The sequence below is a fragment of the Zosterops lateralis genome (genome assembly GCF_965231275.1).
Source record: "Zosterops lateralis genome assembly, chromosome: 6".
Classification (NCBI taxonomy): domain Eukaryota; kingdom Metazoa; phylum Chordata; class Aves; order Passeriformes; family Zosteropidae; genus Zosterops; species Zosterops lateralis.
This window is the reverse complement of record NC_139761.1, coordinates 37,688,102-37,709,835: the sequence shown is the minus strand read 5'-3', so window position 1 is coordinate 37,709,835 and position 21,734 is coordinate 37,688,102. Positions and strand designations below refer to the sequence as shown.

At 41.2% G+C, this 21,734-nt stretch overlaps 1 protein-coding gene across 1 annotated transcript in view; it reads right to left on the bottom strand.

Moving 5' to 3' along the window:
• Window positions 1-435: 435 nt before the first annotated feature.
• LTK (leukocyte receptor tyrosine kinase) overlaps window positions 436-21,734 on the bottom strand; it is a 49,420-nt gene continuing 28,121 nt past the window's right edge. Inside the window, 15 exon segments of the mRNA XM_083863070.1 lie at window positions 436-6,158; window positions 6,699-6,789; window positions 7,132-7,266; window positions 9,211-9,312; window positions 9,907-9,999; window positions 12,315-12,412; window positions 13,618-13,747; window positions 15,738-15,802; window positions 17,041-17,131; window positions 17,839-18,025; window positions 18,674-18,784; window positions 19,519-19,671; window positions 20,170-20,268; window positions 20,795-20,855; window positions 20,857-21,059. Of these exon segments, the coding sequence (XP_083719196.1) occupies window positions 5,385-6,158; window positions 6,699-6,789; window positions 7,132-7,266; window positions 9,211-9,312; window positions 9,907-9,999; window positions 12,315-12,412; window positions 13,618-13,747; window positions 15,738-15,802; window positions 17,041-17,131; window positions 17,839-18,025; window positions 18,674-18,784; window positions 19,519-19,671; window positions 20,170-20,268; window positions 20,795-20,855; window positions 20,857-21,059 (2,393 nt within the window). The 3' untranslated portion in view covers window positions 436-5,384.

The following is a 21,734-nucleotide window of genomic DNA, read 5'->3' as shown; positions in this document are numbered from 1 at the left end:
TTTGCTTTTAGTTTTAAGCATCTGGTACTTCCTAAAGCAAAACCAGTTCTAAGACATCTAGAAGTCAAATGGTGGAGCTTGGTTCCACATTACCTTTAGAACCTGATCCACACAAAGCTTGTCAGCTTCCTTCAAGGTAAGCTCTGTCTGAGAAATCTCAGTGAATAGCCTACAGCACATTAAAAAAAAGTGCATCGAGAGCCACTTGTCAGACTCAGAGCATTTTTGATTGTTGACTGTTCCCCTGGGCAGTTTTATATGGACATGGAGAAGCACTCAACAATCTAGGACTGGCAGCACTTCTCAGCAAGAGAGAGTGTATTCTAACGACAGAGAGTGTGCAAAGAGTACTTACAAGAGAGGGAAACAAATAACCACCATTAGTGTCTCTTTATTTTGTGTTGCAAATATAAAGTATACACTTGTCTAGCATTAAATTGCATAGAAGCAGGCGTATCATCTACTTATGTACAGTAGTCACCTAGAAAGGTAAGTTGCAGAAATGCTGCTGTGGTCAGAGGTAATGACAAATCAAAACCTATTCACTTGACTTTTCCATTTGTGTGATGTGATGGGAAGATGTTAGGCATGGTATCACTAAGGTCTCTGCATGGGATTGAGAAGGGTGGACAGCCAGGAGGAGAGGGCACAGCCAGAGAGCTGCAGGAGAAACTGTTTCACACAGCTCTAGGGTCTAAGGAAATGTGGTCCCTTTCTGACACAGTTGTGGAAATGCAAGTACAGTGGGGGGAAAAGTATTCCCAGCAGCAGCATTTTCTTCTCTTTCAGGAAAGCGGGGAGAGTGTTTTGAAGGTGCAGTTACACTTGTAAAATCCCATATCTATTTTATCAGCCTTGGAAAGATTTCTTAGTGCACACCAGCCCATGGGCAAATTAACTGAGAACTTAGCTCAGGAAAAGGGTTGATATGAGGGGGGACACCTTAAATCTGTGTAATTAAAAATTCTATTTGTTTAAAGGAAAAAATGAAAATGCAAATCATTATATTGAGGAGAGCAAGGATTAGAAAGAAATGAGAAGCAGGAATATCAAGAAATATGAAAAAGCAGAGAAAGACAAATTGAAATTTCCATTGTTTCATTTTGTTAATCAGTCTCTTCTTCAAAATATAAGTGTGAGGTTGTATGAAGCAACATAAAGTATTAATGCTAAACACAGTCAAAACCAACTATATACATACAACTACAAAACCAATTTGGGAGTGTTAAAAGGGAAGAGCAATTTATAACAATGGCTGATTCTGCAGTAGGGAAGTGGTGGAAGACTTTTCACATGGATTATAGGATCGAATTAATCCCAGATCTCCAGCTCATGTCATTCCTCTAGGAAGCAAAATTGGGTTTTGGCTTCCAGTTGCCACAGTAATCTAATTTCGATGCTATGCGTTTAACTCATTGGTGATGTACTAAAAATGTCTCCTTAAAAAGCAGTTTCACACAAGTTTTATTTTGCAATCATAGCAGTTGAGCACTATGAAATCTGATTGTACAAACAGTAAGTTTCAGTCTGAGAATTGAAGGACTGAAGGTTGCAGTGTGTATCACTGCAATTGTTATTTTTTCTTTTGAGATGAAATGGTTTGTACAGGATGTAGCATTCAACATCACAACAGGAGCAATATTAACATTATTTCCTCCAGAATATTAATTAAAAATTCATTATATGTGAGGGGTTTTAAACAGCATCTAAAAAAAAGATTGTAACAGGTCAAAGATGCATGGCAATATGCTGACAGAAGATCATTACAGTTGAGGGAGTTAAGAGCTTGTATAAAATTGAAGTTGCTAATGCAAATTCTTTTAAAGTTCCCAGATCTTTCTTTTAATGCCCATTTGATAGCTGCATCTCCTTGTCTTGTCTTGTTAGAAGAGACTGCATCTGGCTCAGTACAGCCCTGAGGTAACTGCTGTTGTAAACCATCAGAGTCTGTCTCGGAAATAAATAACCAATACATGCTTACTCTACTCTTACAGTTGCTCTTCAACATCCCACTCTTGATCACTCTTAGCAATAAGATCCTGATCAGGATAGAATTCTGTTCAGTCTCAGTGCAGCTTTGTCTATGTTTTTCCTGTAAATGAGTACTTTGATACAGCCATTCAGTAAAAACAGGTATTTGTCCAGTGTGCTGGACTTGCACTTTGTTTATGAAGTAAAGGCATAGCTGCAGCCAAGACTGTGGCCCTGTGCTCTCCTCCCACTTCACTTTTCAATTGCTTCCCTGGTGTTACCACTACTGGCCTTTCTTAATTTGTGAATTATGTTGAGGCAAGTGCTACACAGTGACAGACCAAGTCATAAATGCTGGAAAGTTTGATAGGTCACCTTTGGGAGAAAGAAAACTTACTAATGCATGAACCATAAAGTAATACAATCTGAAAGGTAAGGAGAAACCGATGAAATTCCAATTAGCTAAAAGTAAATGCATTTATTTTTGACTAGCATGGTCCAGTGATGGCCAGTCTGAAATATGACCAAAAATATTAGTCTTTGCAAGAGGAAAGTGTTGTGACAGGTAGAAGAATTATAAAAGAAAGGCCTCACAAAATCAGGCCTGTTCTATTAAATTAATAGCTAGCCTGTCATCTCATCTAAGTCTAGTTAAGCAATTTGCAAGTTCCCATGCAAAAACAATCTTGGTATGAAAGGTTCATTAGCACAACACCATATTCTTGGGTTGAAAAAATAAGTGCATCTGTGTAAACAATAAGATCTGTCCCATGAGAACCCATAAAGGAAAAATGTAAACAATATGAATCATAGCACATTTGCACAAGTCACCTTCTGACCAAAAAATGAAGTAGTAAGAAAACTACCAGCCAATAGGTGTTGCACACGAGGTCTGTGAAAACTGTATAAAATAAGTGATGTGAATAAAGAATTGGCTTTTCCCCCATGAAGAAAATGGAGTCCTGACTAACTTATTACTATAAAGAAGGAGAAAGTTTCCTGCTTAAATAGGCTTTTCTGCCTCACTAACTGAGCTGTAGCAACTCCTGGATGGAGAGAAGACAGGAGGACAGACAATGAACTTAATGTGAGAGAAGCTGGAGAGCTAAAGCAAAGGTGAAATGGGAAGAAGGGCATGAGGCAAGGTCGTCCATCTCCCTTGGTCACCAAACCCATCAGTTCCCACACTTCTACTGAAATTCGCCCCACACAGAGGGACCCCTCTCTTCTGACCATCTGTCATTTTACAACATGATGGATTCAGAATTATTTCCACACCATATGGGTCTTTGCTGAAAGGGGACAATCATCACCCTTTGTATCTGGAAATCATAGAAGGATTGGTGTGAAAAGGGACCTCCAAAGATCATCTAGTCCAACCTCCCTGCTTAAGTAGGTTCACCTACAGCAGGTTGCACAGGATCATGTCTGGGTGGGCCTTCGAGTGTCTCCAGAGCAGGAGACTACACAGCCTCTCTGGGGACACTACACACCCTCTATGTGTTTCAGTGCTCTGTCATCCTCAAAGTAAACTTTTCTCATACTCAAGTGGAATGTCCTGTGTTTCAGTTTGCGCCTGTCACCCCTTGTCCTGTTGCTAGGTACCACTGAAATGAGTCTGCTCCCTTCCTCCTGACACCTTCTCTTAAGATGTTTATATGCTCTGAAGTGACATTGTATGAAACTGTCCATTCTAAAGTCAAAGGCCTAAAACTGTATAAAGAATGGAACAGATATAAAGTCAGACTAATAAAGCATAGACCTGTGCTGAAGATGCCTTTCACTGAGGATGGATTCAGACTCTTCACTGTGTTTTTGTTTACCTCAGCTCAGTAGTGTCCACCCTGACTGGTGTAAAGGACAGGAAATCTGTGTGGTCAAAGCAAACCCTCTCCTGCTAGCCCACACCTTCAGACTGTACAGGCAGCTGATCACTAAGCATAAAGCATATACCAGAGAACCTCTTGCCTCAGAAAGGAACCAGAGAAGTCTACAGTGGGCATCTCACTGCGCAACTTGGTTACACACAAAGACAGCATATAATTTGCCACTGTAGGTTGGCAAATTACAACCAGTGTGACATTTGGGAGTGGTACAAGGACAGAATGCTTCCAAGACTCTTTAGTCTTAATTCAAATTATTTGCCTTTTCAGTATTCTTAGTTTGCAGCTTTAATCCATAAAACATCTGTTTCAATCCTAAACAACTGAAGAAAGCCTTAGAAATGAGCTGTCTTGGAAACAAATGCCTACCTTTCTCAGAGAGTCTGCACTTGCAAGGCAAGGAACAATTTCTACCTGCTCAGCTGTGTGAAGCCAAGTCATAGTTTTAGCTTTCTCAAATGGTTGAGCTATTCCACCTTCCTGTAAAAAGAACACCCTACATAGAGTTTGCATTAGATTTCCCTTTACTATTCCTCTCCCTTGCATTGCTTTCTACCTCAAAGTATTAAAACCAAGAACTCCTATCTAGCATACCAAATGCTAGATAGTTACCCAAGAACTTCAGCTTAGTGCTTACCAACACAGCGTAGAGAATTAGTGCTGAATATCAAAGTACTTACAAAAATGAAGTTCATTTTAAGTAAAATCCATTAAAGGATAAAGACAGTCCATTTCTCATCACGCCATGCAGCTCACCCTTCCTTGAAAAACCACCTGCCCCCTTTGATGCCCAGAGCTGTGAGGATAGCAACACCATGAGGCAAGAAGCCCATTTCCTTCACTACTCAAAGGAATACTAGCAACTCCACCAGCTACTGCTTTTTTAATGGTAAATGTTTTCCTCTTCATTGCTTGTTTACAAAGTGCATGCTCAGAGGAGCCTGATTTTTTTTTTTTTCATTCTTTGTACTGCTTCTAATTTGAGCAATAGCTTCCACAAGGTCTAATAAAACAGATGCAAAGGTGGCTGCTATTTTTTTTTTTTACTTCCTTTATAGTGCACAAGTATTAGTAATTCACCAGGACTGTAAAAAGCTCTTGGAAATGTAGCAGCCTTTGCAAGTTGGTTGCTGCTGGCACAGCACACATTTTTGGATTCTTGGTTCAGAAAGAAGCACAACTTGTGTTGGCCATTATTTCCATCCAAATTCTGCACCTGGATGGTACGTCCATTTCTTTTCACCTGAGCAGATTGAAAAGGAGTTCTTTCCTTAGGAACTGTATTCTGAATCAGACAAACAATGCCATTGTTCACTTCTAAGCTGGTTCAGTGGAACACATTTGAAGGACAGAGACAGAAATGCAAGTGTCTTTAACAATCTGGGATCCAGCAGGCAGACAGAGGAAGCAGAACATTGCTGATGTTGGAACTTCATCCATCTGATGGAACTAAAGTGGAGGAAGTAAGTGAAACAGGAAGCAGTCCTTCCAGACACACACATTCCCTGATCTTTGGAACAACCATTTCTACTATACTGGAGTAACACTCAGGTCATCTGACAAAGACAGACCAGAGTCTCTCTCTCTCGATGTTTTCTCTGTTTTACTAAAAGGCTTTTCATCTCTGTGCAGACTGGAGCTCCTTAGCACAGCTGCTCTGACCTCTGTCAAGGCTGATGGCTGGTGCTCAGCACTATAGCACAGGTCATCATAAGCATAATTTACATTGCCACAGGGGAAAGTCTGGAGTTTCACCAGTTCAATCCCACTGATATCCAGGTGAGGGCAGTTACTTCGACTTGGAGATGCTGGAGATGCCCGAGAGCTGGGAGAGCTGCAATTCCCATCAAAGCCTGAATCTTCCCGCTCTGGATTTGCTTTGACCTTGGAGCTGGGGCTGAAGTGACAGATATTCTCTAGCACCCACGATCCATAGGTTGGGTTCCAAAGATTTTTTGTTTTGTTTTTAAGTCTGTGGGCTGACGGGTTGCTGAGATCCAGCTTCTGGTTTGAGGTCTGCTGGAACCACGACCCACTGTTGAAATCACTGAGGCATGGCAGGCTGGGCCCTCGGGCAGTCCGGTTGCTCAGGTTCTCCACCAGTAGCTCTTGTGGGCACTGTACAAGTTTGTGCCCAGCATGGTGGGATTCCAGTGTCTTAGGTGTTGTCTGAGGTGTGAGAGAAGGGCTTACCAGCAGTGGCACTATCCCACTGGAAATGTTTGGGCGTATGACCGTACTCCCTTCATCCTCTGGTGCGGGGCTACACTCCATGGGCAGTTCAGTATTGATCACGTCAGGGTCCTGAAAAAAGAGAGACAAGAATCTGTTACACCTTCAGGGTGACTGTCACAGGTGTGCTTTGTTCAAATCAGTGACTAAGCTGGGGGTCTGTAGTATAAAATTTCTCTTTTGAGAGGTTGGATTCAGACCCGTAGCTGTTAAATGCTACTGGATGGTGAATTCACTGTGCCATTTCATTCCCCATCTCCACTCCATAACTATTCATCTGTGGGTTTTGAGCAACATTAGGCAAGGTTAAAATATGGACCTTGAGAGAGATCTAAGTACCTTTCCATCACAAAATGAAGGATAATTTGCAATTGAACAAGCTGAGAGCTAAAAGCATCCATTTGCAGAGGAACAGTGTATGCTCATTATGTCTGGGTGGAAGATGGGAGAGTAAGGATGGACATTGCAAAAGAGCCAACAGGATCACCACACTAGTAATGGACTTATATCAGTCTGTCAGGACCCTTAACTTGTTTTAGGGACTAAAGCTAATGTCTTTGGACAGTTGGCATTAACTGGATTATCATCCACCTGGATACCAAAGACCAGTACCTGTGTGCAATACTTGATCCTTTCCAGGATGGTAGAGAAGTTTGGCCGATACTCTGGGCTGTGCTGCCAGCATTGTGTCATGATCCGATACCTTAAAGTCAAAAAAAAAATTGGTCTAGATTATTGTGTAAAAAGTGTTTCAGTATGAAGTAATCAGGGGTCTAAGAGACCACATTTGGTACATGGATCAAAGGAAGAGTGCCAAAGTGGATGTATAATTTCTATATCCCCTGGATCCCCTGACTGGGGAGTCACTATTTAAAGCAAATCCTGTAGTGCTCTAAGCTGTATGTACACAAGAGGCAGTAGCTCAAGAGACATTTAGTGATACCCACCTAACACAGAGGGCAGTCACCATTCCCTCAGTAAAGGTGTCTTTGTCCACATTTTTGACACTTACTACCTTGGCTTATGAGAGTAAGGAAATACTTACACTGGTCCAGGACAGTTTTTTGGTGGATCCATTCTTCCTCCACTGGTGACAAATTCCAGCACTTCCTGATTGGTTTTGCAAGGGTAGGGCATGTAGCCTAGAGAGAAAATCTCCCAAAGCAGCACTCCAAAAGACCTGGGTCAGAAACCAGCCAACAATACCAATCAGGTTTAATTTGTTCTCCACAAACCTAGCTTGGACCTGTGTAGGCAACACCAAAGCAATGACCTTTCAAAGCTGTAGTCCAATGACAGTATGTCCAATGTAGTCCATTGTGCAATTATTGTGATTTTGAGTCAATGTTTCCATAAAAGGACACCTCAATCAATCAAAACCTTTGCTCAAGCTTCAAAACAAGTTTTGCAGAGTTTTCAAAATATTTAGTAGCTCTGAAGGTGTTCTTTCTGCTCTGTTCATTATTACTAGAGCAAGAAATACCAGAGCTCCCTTGGCTGTGTACAGTCTAACTGAAAAGAACTGTTAGATCTGGTGCGGATGTTTCTTGTCTTACTTGGGAAAACCTGAGATGTTTGTGTTGAGGAATGCATTTGGTTCTAGTAACTTGGCTGCAGGTTGAGCTCTGGATGGCAGAAGCCCAAGGCAAGAGGCTGTGATCTGGCCCTGACCTGCTACAAAACAGACAGGACAATGACCTGTGGCACTGCCAGGTGACCAGACACTCAGAAAGCAGGAGCCAATGACTCCAGACTTTGGCACACTTAGGCTGTGAGGGAACAAAAGCCCAGAGTTTCCTTCATTTGGGATCTTTCCTCAGAGGAACCAATACGAGTTGTTATTTTGTTGTTGCCTCTTGATTAAATTATTTTAGTAATCTCAAAGTCTGAGAGCCTGCTATGGGAAACTTGGGACTGAGCTGGTAAGGAAAACTGGTCTGACTGTGAGTTGTGTGAGGTGTAGCTGTGAGGGGGCCTCTACCCAGCTCAGGTGGTACAAGGGTGACTTCCAGAGGGGTCCCAGACAGGGACCTTCAAGTATTTCCTTAACATTTGAATCAGCATTTCGGAACAAGACAGTCAAGTATAAAATCAAAGGAGAGACATCCAGTGAAACTGAAAGGCAGCAGCATTTCTGATATGGTTCTGCTTTTTTTACATTCACAGGTCAGATAGTCAGTGCCACTAGAAATTATGTATGACTTATACACAAGGAAGTCAAGAGAGTTCTGCCAGGACATCAGCAGGGTCAGAATTTTCAGAGTCACTTTTTCTACAAAGTTCAAAGTAATTTCCAGCATATGCATGTTACTTATAATAGCCTGTTACAGGAACTGTAGCACTTTCCTTCAAAATATTAAGTGCTAGCTGCTCACAGTTAGGCACTGATAAGCAATCCCTTGCCTTCCGGCATCGCTGACAACTTCAGGAAACTGGGTCAGTGTGGCATTTGAGGGAATGCCTCAGTACAGCATGTTGAAGGATCCACTCCACAGAGAAGGAAGTGTTCTTAAGCAACTGGAAAGCTTCCATTCCCCAGCACCTGTGCATGAATGTGCTACTGTTGAGGGAGTGCTTATTTTAAAGAAAGCTCAAGTGGCATGAGAAATCAATATATAAATATTGTTTCCTCAGCAACCAGCAAGGACTTCTGATTAAATCTGCAGTCATTTTATGTGCAGCAAGAAAAAATATACAAAAGAGTGATCCTGGGTGGTACAGAGAGAGTAATTTACAAGGTATTTAAACAGACCCTGTCACTAATGGAAACTGGAAGATTCTGAAGCCTGAGGGAAGTATTTGATGATATTTATCTGGATTTTTAACTGAGACTTCCTGAGAATCTAATCTGCTTTTGCTTTTTACTTCTTGATTTGCTTTATGTGATACTCTACATTTATGAATAGCAAATTTTTATTACCTCAATTTACATTTGAATTTAAAATTCTTATTCTGGATTCTTTAGCCATACTTCTACTGAACGCAGTGGGAAGACTTCTCGTATTTTTCTGGGAAATACTGACTTTTTTAAAGGTTCCTGCTGAGCACACATTTTTTTTCTTGAGCAGTACATTTCTTGATGATTTTCAGTGAGTAGCAGAAGGGATTAAAAGACATCTATTACCAGGTATCAGTCTTGGAGGTGAAAATGCCCTCTAGAAAAGCTTCTGGTGGCATCCACTTGACAGGAAGCATGGCTCTTCCTCCCTTGCGGTAGTAACTTGCTCTGGGAAAGATAAAATGCACAGAGAACATCACACAGCCTGAAAGAGCATTGGTACAGAAAAGATCTTATCACCACAGTAACAGCAGCTGGGGATTGCATGTAGCAGTGGGGGCCAACTGAGAAAAAGGAAAAGTCATCAACACAAATAGCACATTGGAGCAGGATTTTATATCCTCTTTTCAACTGAGATGGAAACGAAGGATGTTCTTGTGCACAGCTAAAGATATCAAAATTGCCAATGCTTTGCACAGGGTGTTGATGCAGCAAGTCTTCTTGACATCATGAGGTGATAATTACAGTTGCTGGGGGTTTTAATTTAAGATTATTTATGATCAAGTAGATAACAAATTTGCCTATGGTTGGTTTAGTGTCCTCAAGTGTTTGTAGTTTCCTGGGACCACAGCTGAAGTGGATTGGTTCATTAATGTAGATGTGTTAATTTGCAGTCTGTTAACACAAGTTAGTTAACTGCTCATCAAATGCAGACACCTAATGGATAGTTCCACTGCTTCACATATCATCAAACAGTTCAAACCTGTCAAAATCATACAGATTACTGAGTTACTCATAGAAATTAAATTACCCTTCACTTACCTGTAAATATCCCTGGCCATACCAAAGTCACCAATTTTGGCTATTCGTCCTGCTCCAGTACAGGTCAAAAGGCAGTTCCTTGCAGCTATATCTCTTAAAAAAATAATTAAAAATTATTTCTAACTCTAAACTTTTAAGTAGTTAAAGCAATAAAGAAAAGATATTAGACCCAGTCCTGCAAGTCTTACTTGAGTAATCTTTACACAAATGAGTAGAGCTCTGTTAAAATAAGAAAGAATTCCACTTACATTATCATTTTTGTTAACCACAATTCTTAAACTGCATTTGAATTATGTCTCCTACCCACATTTGCCAAACTTTCCCCATTCACACCTTTCACTAAGGCAGAAAACAGCATCGATATCAGAAGAGGAACAGACCCAACCTCTTTTGCTTAACTACATTATGACAGATTTCTTTCTTGCTCTATTTTTTATTAAAGAGGGGCATCTCAGCAGTGTCCTCATCAGTTACAGATGTGATGCTGTTGGACACTCTTAGTAAGCTGCTTGAAAAGTTATGTAGAACCAGATTTGGTAATCTGTTTCTTTGTTACTTCTGGATATCTCCCATGGAATCAATCAAAGCTCCATATGGAAGCAGCTGTTTGCTGGGTGCAAGTTTAGCTTGTGAGAAATGAAAGTGATGCCTTCGTGGCTGAAGCTAAAATATTTCTGTTCATTTTAAATATGCATTCTGAAAAGAAACTCATTAAAGTCTTAGCACTGTGAGGGTCCTGTTAACTGCCAAGAAAAATAAGCTCATTGAACAACTCGTATGTTTCTTCCCATTGCCAACCTTGAAAAATCTCAGAGGATTTGGAAGTCAGGTTCAACTTTCTCTTCTATTATCAGCTGTGACTCCTAGATGACAACTCCTGCCTTGTAGTGGCCTCTCTACAACCCCACTACACTACCTTTTACCCCTAAGATTCCTGATATCTGTAATGAAAGCCTTCTTCATTTCCCAACCCACTCTAAGTAATGCCAACATCACTAACAAATACTAATACAAAACCTGAGGAAAATTCCTTGTGTTCAGATTTACTGAATTGTTGGCTAGGACAAAATGAATCCATTCCCAGGTTGCTTGTATTAGAGATCTAACACTGCAAAGATTGACCCAGAGATCTTGTTTTTTTTTTAAAGTCATATACTGCTGTTTCTATTAAAGTAAGGATTCTAAAAAATAATGCTGTAGTGATTAACTCAGAGCTTTCCAATTAGAATACTGGTCCTTTCATGTAGTTATTAAGAGATCAAGAGCCAAAACTTGCTGCACGTTCTTACTGCTCTTTTTTAATGACAGGAATCTCTACCCATTTCCACTGAAACTTCCTTATTGTTGCAATATAAAGGAGTCTGAAAACTGTTTCAGATGTTCCAATTATAAAGCCATATGACATTCTCATATCTCAATCTCCTGGCTTTTTGCTCCAACTGCTGCTTGCCATTGTTGCCTTGGATTTCTCCAGCCCCCGCCCACTGTTTCCCATCTCTGTGCTGTGCAGCCCCACACGTAGGTACACGTGCAGTCTTGCCTGCCTGCACATCTGCAGGCTGCACCTTGGTTTGGTTAGAGCCTGTGTGACCCTCTGATGTGCAAGGCTCTCCTCTCCTTTACACAAAAGTGCTGAACACAACATGCTCTTCTTCACAGTAAGGAATCCGGCTGCCCACTATGCCTAGGAACATTATGAGCTAAAACAATTCTTAATCAAAAATTAAGGATTTCAATACCCAGCCAGGAGTATTAAAAGGATAACTACAACTTTTATCCCTTCTGTAATATTTTGTTCTTATTTGAAGCATGCTATATCAACATTTTTGCTCAACAAACGAGCAAAAAGGAATTTGAAGAGATAAATATGGGCTTCCCGAGACCATGCAATCAGGTCAGCCACTGAGCTGGGAAGGAAGCCTGAGATGTGTTTTTATCTCTTGTCATCCTTGCTCTACCCTTCTCTAGAAGGTCTAATATTTGACTCAAATATTATGGACTGTCCTGTGCTGGTGGGATAGGGAAAACATTTAAGTCAAGATAGGGCGATGAGGAAGGAAATAAATACCTTACTGTTTTATCAGCCAACACAGAGTGACACTACCATCTAGTGGACTACAGGGCTAATCTCAACTGTCTCTACTTTGCAGGCACTTGAAAATTAGTACTTAAACCTTCTCACTCAGAATGGAACATTGCTCTCCCTCCAGGACTGCAAAGAACAGCGTGGAGCGTAACTCTTAAAAAAACCCAAGGAGATCCACTGGTCATCTAAGCACAAACCTGTATTCATAGAGGAAATAATCTGTCTCCTTTGTGGAGATTACTCCTGTCTAATCCACTGCAAATAGAAAGTGTATGAGCTTCATGCACCTTGAGACAAATCAGAAGAGACTGTTCCTCCTCACCTGTGGATGAAATGATTCTCTTCCAGGTATTTACAGCCGCAGGCAATATCCCTGGCTATATTCAGTAGGTCCTGCATTGTTAGCGTGGATGGTTGATTCTGGAAAAGGACGTTAAATGGTAAGGGAAGGATAGTGAAGTAGAAAAATATAGTTCAGGTGGGGGATAATCAGAAAAGGACAGAAGGGAAAGGGAGAGACATACATACAGGATGGGGGAAGGGTTAAATGAGTCAGGAGCAAAGAGGAACATAAAGCAGATCAAAGCAAAGAGTTAGAAAATTAATAAACTCTTATTTAATCCCCAAAACTTTCAGATTTCACCTCTCTTGAGCACTGTACATGAGTGCCAGCTGGCAAGAGATTCATGGCCTGGTGTGAATAGCTTGTAAAAGGGAGTGGGAGAGAACTATTCCCTACTGTGTTATGTGAAAACAAAACACAAGGGGGTTTAACAGGTGAGATAGAAGAGAAAAAAAACCCACCCACTTTTAAAGAGCAAGTCAATAAATTATCAACAGAAATTAGCCTACGAATGAGATGCACAAGTGCACACCTTTACACCAATATCAGCATTCATCAGCTTATCTGTCCTGGTAGAAAAACAGTGCTCCCTCAGGAGCAGTATGCAAAAAAGGTATGCTTTACTACAGGACTCCATGGCTGGTACTAACACTTCACCATCTGCACTTCCCTAAGAACAATAAAGAATACTTTTTCTAGGACCCCGGTTTATTTTCATCCCCTTTAAATTGTTCTCCATAGGGAAATTTTTGTCAGTTTTTTCTCTAGGAACTTCTTTATGCTCTCAGGAATGGTGAGGAGGACTTACTACACTGCTCATCAAAGCCTGAGATATATCAAATAAATTAGGCTCAGCTCTTCAGCTGGTACAAATTTGTGCCTCTCCATATGGTGCTGATGCACACCTGCTGAGGACTTAGTGCTGTGAATTCTGATGATAACTTTAGCTCCTCATGTGCCATCACAGTACACTAAAAACAAAGCAGGTATTGAAAAAAGAAAGACAAATTATTTATGGTCTAATTGAGAGGGAAGTCTAGAATGGCAGGACAGGATTTTACCTCCTCAGTTACTAACAGACTGGAGTTTCTGGCCCTGCTTTGGTTTTGTCTCACTGACACCTGCTTGCATCAAGCAAACAGACACAGGTATCTGGAAGTCTGTGGGAGCTGGGACACACACACACAGCCTAGCTTGGCTTCAGTGCCTTTATCCACTTGATAAAAACATGAAAGTGGTCATACTAAAATCAACCACAAGCCTCTCAGGGAAGTTCTCTCACCATCCTGGGTCGGTTCTGCCGAAGAAAGCTCTTCATGTCTCCTCCAGCCATGAGCTCCAGCAGAATAAAGCGAGGCAGTGTCTGTAGGCTGACACCAATGCACTGCACAATATTTTGGTGATTGAACTTACTGAAAGCCAAGGTCAGAGCACATGGAAGAGAAACACAGCATTAGTATCTGGCCAGCACCCATCCATTCTGATTATGCCTTGAGATTTGACAATCTGGATTGAAGCAAATCCTGATGCGGTTACAAAAAGTTCTCCAGCCATATCAAAATGCCTCTCTGATTATGACAGCCCCAAGAACAGGGTTATGCCTGTCTTTGCCCATGAAAAGCCTTCAACAGAGGGTATGAAAAGCTAAAAGCAAAGCAGAGCCTTCTTTCTGTCTGTGAAGACAGAATTTAATGAACACACTGACTGAAAGATGAGCATGACATGAGAGAGATAAGAAATTTAAGCATGTAAATTTCATTGGCATTTGTGATACAAAGTCCTGGCTGGTAGGGATTTTAATTCAGCATTAGTTATTTTAGACATAATGCCATCTAGTTTGGAGGACTCAGTTCAGTGTTTAGTCTGCCAGAGAGACCCAGCTAATAACTACTGCAGAAGCTGCTTATGTGAGTCTGCTTTTTATAAAAGGAAGCTGAGGTTGTCACGAAGCACAGTAAGACTCAGTCATTAGACAGCAGCGTCTTCCCTTAGATAATGATTACCTGGATAATAAAGGAACTAAAAATAGAAAGGAAGTTCGGGAAGAGAAAGAGTCATGCTACTAAGTGAATCAAGGCACTCCTTAATTGATTAAAATTGCTCTTTAAAAAAATATTCATCAGTGCTACCTCCTGTTCAGCTACCAAAGTTCTTGCAGACTGTGGGGAGTGGCACTATGTCATGAGATTCATGCTTTAATAGCAGAAAACCAGCATATAAGTATAAGCTGGGCCAGACAATCAGAAGAGGAACTTCACATCCCACAAATTCAAAATGTATACATTCCAAATACGATCAACCTCGACTATGCTACTATTTTAAAGTCACCCTTGATCCTACTATTGTTTTAAGATCATGGATTTCTGTTAATAAAGTAAATTCTAAGGCTGGTATACATAAAGTACAGGTGGTAATAGGAGCGGGTGCCTGTTATCTTTTCCAAGAAGGTTTTATACATCTTGTAATTCACTGTCAGAGGCTCATGCATATCGGACCTTATAAAGGTTCCGTCAAGCTTGCAAAGACATCAAATCAAATGCAGATCATGTTTGTGCAAGAACATTGTACCTTCTTACTCCTTTGAACAGGACCAACAGAACCAATCAACAAAAGTTTTTGTTAAATTGTAAGGATTTTTAAGTGGGATAGAGTTAATTTTCCTCACAGTAGCTCATATGGTGATATATTTTGTATTTGTGATCAAAACAGTGTTGATAACACATTGATATTTTAGCTCCTGCTGAGCAGTGCTGACACAGCATTAAGGTTTTTCACACACACACACACACACATGCCTCCCCCAGAGTGAGAAGGCTGTGAGGACAAGAGGTTGTGAGGGGACACAGCCAGGACAGCTGGCTCCATTTGACCAAAGGGACATCCCATACTGTATGGTGTCATGCTCAGCTATAAAAGCTGGGGAAAGAAGAAGGAGGATGGGAAAGGGTCAATTAGAGTTTGGCATTTGTCTTCCCAAGCAGCTGCTGTGCATGATGCCATCCTGCTTTTTCCTGGGATGGTTGAACACATGCCTGCTCATGGGAAGAAGGGAATGAATTCTTCAATGCTGCTTGGCTTGCTCACATAGATTTTGCTTTACCTATTAAACTGTTTTTATCTCAGCCATAACCCTTCTTGTCCTGATTCTCTTCTCCATCTCTCTGCTGTGTGCAACCAAATTGCCTACTAGTGTTAAAGCACCAGAGACAGGCAACAAAATAACCTCAGTTATCTTGTTAGGGATAAACAAGTAGTACCTTATATACTACTAAAATGCCATCTGGTGAAAAATAAGACAAACTTCTTTTCTGAACACAGGCAAGGGAATAAATTATTCTATGATTACCTGTGGTACTATTTTTCCCCCTTCTCACCATCAGTAAAAAGCCCCTTAAACTATACCTGATAATCAATGCTTCCATCAGGAAATCCATCTCATCCTGCTCAGAGCAGACTTCTGGTAGGGTCTGTTGAGAGGTAAAGGCAGTAAGGGCCATCCCACCAAAGAATTGAGAATATTTTTGTGACCACCAGAGAAAAAAGGAAAAGAAGAAATGAGTATGTAACATATAAATCACCTCAGGAACCTAGGAGCAGGGGCTCATCCTTTCAGAGCTTAGTTTATTGCACTGCATGTGACCCATTTGCTAGTTAAAGTCAGAAGAGGAAACCAGTGACCTACTTCAAGAATTTTTTTTTTGTTTGAATTGAACTCTATGCACAATCCTGGAGTAAAAATAGCTTCAGGTACACATCAAGAAAAATATTAAGTGGGGACTTAGAGATGTAGAAGATCTAAAAAAGGACAATTGTTATTTATCCTCCCCTTTCTTTGTGGCAACAATGCAGCACGTGCTTGCATGTTGTATGACACATACAGCCACTTGATTTAAATACTTGTGTCACACGCCCCTATAGCTTTCCTTCCTGCCAGCAGATTTGGACAACATCTTCTGCTGATACAATAAACTGGATTACCACAAATGAACAACATGCTGATCTACTTCTGTTGGCCCCTGTGCTCTGGTGCTTCTTCCAGTCTGGATAGTGAAACTGAGTTGGGCAGTTCAAACTGCTTATTAGTGTCCGTCCTGGGTTTTCATCGACATTTGTGCAGTGGCACAGGGAAGTTCATGACATGAAAGACAGCATGAGTAACAGTAGAACTTCTTTTTATTAATGAAGGCTATGTTCTTGAGCTGATCTCATAGAGACAGATTTGGTTCTCTGAGTCACAAGCTTAAAAAATAACAGAAGCACACTATGAGCATCCTTAACTTCAGAGATGAGTAACTGACAAAACCTGAGGCGATGGCAGTGATTTCAGAGGAAATCATCCTGTCATCTCTTGCCATTAATGACATAGGAAATTAGCGTGATATTGCAACATATATTCACAACAGCATCTCTAACACTGTGCAATGTCAAGAGACTACCTGAAAATTTCACATACAGTAGAAAAACACTACTCTCAGCATAAAGGGAAGTCACTGAGAAACAACATAGATTTTTAAATGTATCATGTGAAAAACTTAAGAGAAAGCACTCAAATCAAAGCTGACAATGCCTGGATGCAGCAATGTGTCCAAGCCTGCATTACATGTATGGATACGCCATTATGTATATGATCAATGTGAATTTTCAGCTGGAATAGTGATAAAATAATAGGTAATTATTGCTGTATAAGAAATTTGTGGGTACTGACCTTGATAGCCACTTGTAGAGGGTTGGGGTCCCCTGCAATGCCTACCACAGTTCCCTCATAAACCTCACCAAATGCACCATGTCCTAGTGCTCTGCAAGAAAAGAAGAGAGGGAACAGATGTTATATGTCCTTGGATCCAATGTTGGCCAAGTTCTTCTCTTCATCCAGTCTAAGACAAATAAAAAACTGAGTTTTGTTTTCATCTCAAAGCTTCTGAAAATAGCTTATCAGTATTTTCTGTCACTGTCACTAAAAAAGGGATGTTGGATCCTTGATGGTTGTGGGCAAAAAATAGGCCTGCTCAGTCCTAGGATGTATCACCAAATATGGCAAAAGCAAGATGAGAAAAATGGAAAACAATAGAATAAGGTAGCTTCAGACTGATGTCTTCAGGAGATGGTGTAAGACATAAGAATGATCAAATGGTTCTTCCTAAAGTTTATATAACTTTGATTGGTATCATATGGATGGTATGGAGTTGAAGAGCAAACTAGCATGTATCTCCTTGTGAAAGGAAATTTCCTTGTGATAGGAAATGCTGAAACAGACATACTGCTATACATTTGGAAGAGAGCTACTGCCAGGAGGCAAGTGCAATAAAAAGACAATCACAGTAGAGGTGAAATACCTGTATGTGGGAACAGGGAACAGGAGACTCATGATCTTACACTTCTGCTTGAGAATTTTATGAAATCAAATTTTCTTAGAGAACATAGCAAGTATCACATCTGTTGTATTTTGGCTGACTTGGAGTGGGTGCTTTGGAGTTAGGCAGAGAGGTAGCCCCTGTTTTCTCACCGAAGCAGAGAGATGTTCTTCCGTGGGATCTCCTTCAGCTCGCTCAGAGTGGCGGCCTTCCCCGCAAAGCAGTAGTTGGGGTTGTAATCAGTCATGATGACAGATGTACGGATTTTGCTCAGTTTATATTCTGGGCTCTGCAGTCTTGCTCTGGATCCTTCTAGCTGCTGCTTCTTCAGGTGATAAACTGTGGGTGGAGAGATGAATAAAAATGCACAAACAAGATCTACAACTGGACAGAAAAGATAATGCTGGCCACACAGAACAGAATGACACCAATCCCATAATTATAAATGGTCCAGAAACATCTCTGGCTTGCCAGTATCGTGCTCTTCTTCACAGTCTTTGGTGATTTAGTACTGGATATGCAAACAGTGTTATTAGTGGAGGCACCTAATCACCTGGGAACAACTTAGGTTTCCTATGCTGCTCTGTGCATTGGCTGAGGAAGAGCGCTCCACAAGACATCTTGTTGACATTAAGTCCTAAAATCAAACCATCTCCCTGAATGAATTATAAATTTAATTACAGGTTGTGATTTCATCCATTATTTCAGTGGCTGCTACACCTGCTAAGAAGGCTTTCCTGGCTCTTTTGTTCTGGGACAAATACCAGGGAAGAGCAGTCATTGCCTTTTGGGACTTGCTTGTACTAACTGTGGGTGGTGATGTTTTCTATCACTTCTTCTTCCCTGTTCCTCCAATCCACAAGTGTTGGGAGACCACAACACTTTGGCTCCAAGTACTGAAAGCAGTGGCACATGGCCAGGTGGTCTCCTTCTGTCTAATTTAACTGGAAAAAGCCAGGACAAAGGATGATAAGAAGTGTATCTTACTGATAGACAGGCTGCCACAAGTGAGGATCATTCCAAGCACCACGATCACAGAAACCACAGCTAAGAGGAGGGGGAGAGGCAGCTGTTCCACTGGTATAGGACCCTGGGGCACTAGAAGAATAAAAATACAGGTGCATTAATCAGAAAACAAAAAGAACTAATGTAAAGCATCCCTCTGAATGTTGCTTATAATTCAGAAAACAGTACAGAGAGCATGGTCAGAGCATCTTATAAAAATTACAGCAAATCCCTCTATAGCCTTGAAAGTTAAAAAAGTACCTAAATAATTTAAAAATCATTGTGAAGATAGAGCAAAACTGATAAAAGACAGATTTTTTTATCCATTCTTCAGTTTTCTATAAATGGGTAACATCAGTACTCATGAGTTGAAAATTTCTAGTCTTGCTGTTTTGGAGCTCTAAGAGGAAATAACTGTGAGTACAAGGCATCAGCTGACAGGCACAGTGGGAAACTGCTGTGGAAGGAAGCAATTTGTGGCTTAAATAACTCAGCAGTAGGTGGTACGTTATCCGGGAGAGGTATTTATGCTTCAATATCTGACACACTGAGCCCATTCAGGAAATTCACAGCACATCTTTTTACAGATATTTTACCTCCTGCCTAATCCAAATGTGAGTGTTGGAGATGGTGGCAGAGATGCAGCTCAGCATGTAAACAAAGGTCAGCAGGAATTTTCAGTCCTATATTTGATTGACATTTCTCACAACACCTTGTCCCCTGATCCACTAGCTGTAACTTGGGAACTGAACATCAAAAAAGCCATAAGGATATATAATATAAAGAATAGAGATGTTATCCAATGAGGCTAAAACTTCTTAACTTACCAGTGCAGGTGACATTGTCGTTGGCCAGCACAGCCCCCATCTCACACTGGCAGACTGGCAGGTTGGTGTCAGGGTCCCGCTTGCAGTTGTCTGAGTGGCAGTGGCTACAGTTAAGATAGATCTGAACCTCCACCTCACCATGACTCTCCATGGCTGAACAAGGAATCAGACACAACAAGTGGGCTTAGTTAAGTTTTTTCTATCTTGTTCCAGTAAGGTATAAAAACAACAAAACAAAACCCAGCAGGTACCTACAACTTCTCTCCTTCACTGCAAGAGAGCAGATAGTCCAACACAGGGTGGACATGTCAGAAGCCTGATGGGGATCAGTAGGGAAGAGGATATTTGGTTCCTTAAGCAAACAGAGAGGCCTTGAAGTGAATTGACCTGGAAAAGTCGGGGACTGAGGATGTGCGGTTGAACCTGATGACTGGTGTCTCTCCTGGTTCAGAGATTGAGAGAAAAAAGGTCCCAGAGCACTATGGAAATATTTAAAGAAATGACCACAGCTAAAGATCTGACCTGGAGCATGAAATAAGCTTTAATGAAATGAATAAAAAACAGAGACAGGAGAAGAGGGAGGAGAAAAAAAAAATAAGAAGAAGGAAAAAGGAGGAAAGAAAAGAAATGAGAATAAGAACCATGTTGTACCTGCCAAGGGATGCAAGAAGATCTCTCCTATGGGGTTCACAAAAGAGATGCCATCCTGCCCATCAGCTGTGATATCATCACTGTCAGAAGCATGTCCCCCTAAGGAGAGAAGAGTGTGGCTAGCTGATCAGTGCTGCATGCTGCAAAATATGTGATGTCTCTGAAGGGTTGCATTCATTATTACCTGGGGTCAGGTCACTCTGCAACCTTCCAGTGATATTGGATCATGTAATGTCAAACCCTCACTTAACCCAGCCAGTACCATTATTAGTGAAGTGACTTTATCTTATGTAAGTTTCTCAGTTCAGCAAGGTAAAATGAATTTGTTTTGAACAGAAAAAAGAAATGGAAACATTTTCCATGGGTAACTTGGGAATGGGTGAAGTGGTGATTCATCCACACCCTTCCAAACATTAAATCACATTGGAACACTTTTATATCCTTGATTTCCGCAGTTATAGAGAGGTGATGGAGAGCAGGATGGGTTTCATACTATTCAGCTTGAAGTATTTCTGCCTTACCTCCTGCAGCCATGCATTTTGGCACTAAGAGCACTGTCCCTGACCTGCAGGTGCTCTGAAGGATACAAAATTAGTCACCATGACTGTTGCCCCAGCAGGCTTACCTCTGTACCCTCCACCTCCTCCCCCAGAAGTACAAGCTCCTCCTCCTCCACCAAAACCACCCAGAGGTGGTCCACTGGAGCTTGGCTAGTGCTTGGGGACAAGCTTGACCTCCTTCTCCACCCTCCAGGAGGGACTTCCCAGCCTGAGGAAGCAGACTCTCATCTTGCCAGCCGCCACCTCCACCTTCAGTCAGAGAGTGAGAAAAGAAGACAGGAACAGGTGAGAGAAGCACAAGCAGAGATGCTTTGTAGACAAAGATGAGCCCTTATTAATTTCTTAAGTGCCTAGATCAAGGTAAACTGTTTTTTAAGTCTAAAAGAATATACAGACAAGCTCCTTGCTGCCATGGACAATAACAAACAGGAAACCTAATTCACAGCCTGTGGTATGTGCTGCATAAACCAACACCTCAGCACCAATTCAGGGAAATACAGGTTGGATATTACATAAAAGTTTTTTACAGAAAGAGTGATAAAGTACTGGAATGGTCTGCCCAGGGAGGTGGAGTCACCATCCCTGGATGTATTTAAAGACTGGATGTGGCAATTGGGTGCCACGGTTTAGTCGAGGTGTTAGGGCATGTGTTGGACTCAGTCATCTTGAAGATCTCTCCCAGCCTACTGATTCTGTGATTCTGTAATTTCTTGTGATGTTAAGAAAATAAGGAGCCTACCACTCCCCTTCAGGATAACTGGTTAGAGCAGTCAGTCAATGTTAAGATGCTGAGTTCCCCAGAGAAATAAAACTAAATTGGATTTCTACATCTCCCTTTAATGGCCTCTCTCTAAGCCTACTACAGCAGGACATGGACAACCACTAGATTTTTTTAATCTATTAGGAAAGGGTTCTAGGCACAGCCATCACAAGATTATAAATAAGCTTCCATATCTGGTATAATTCCCACAATAGAATTGTTGTTGTTAGGGTTTAAAGGGGAGT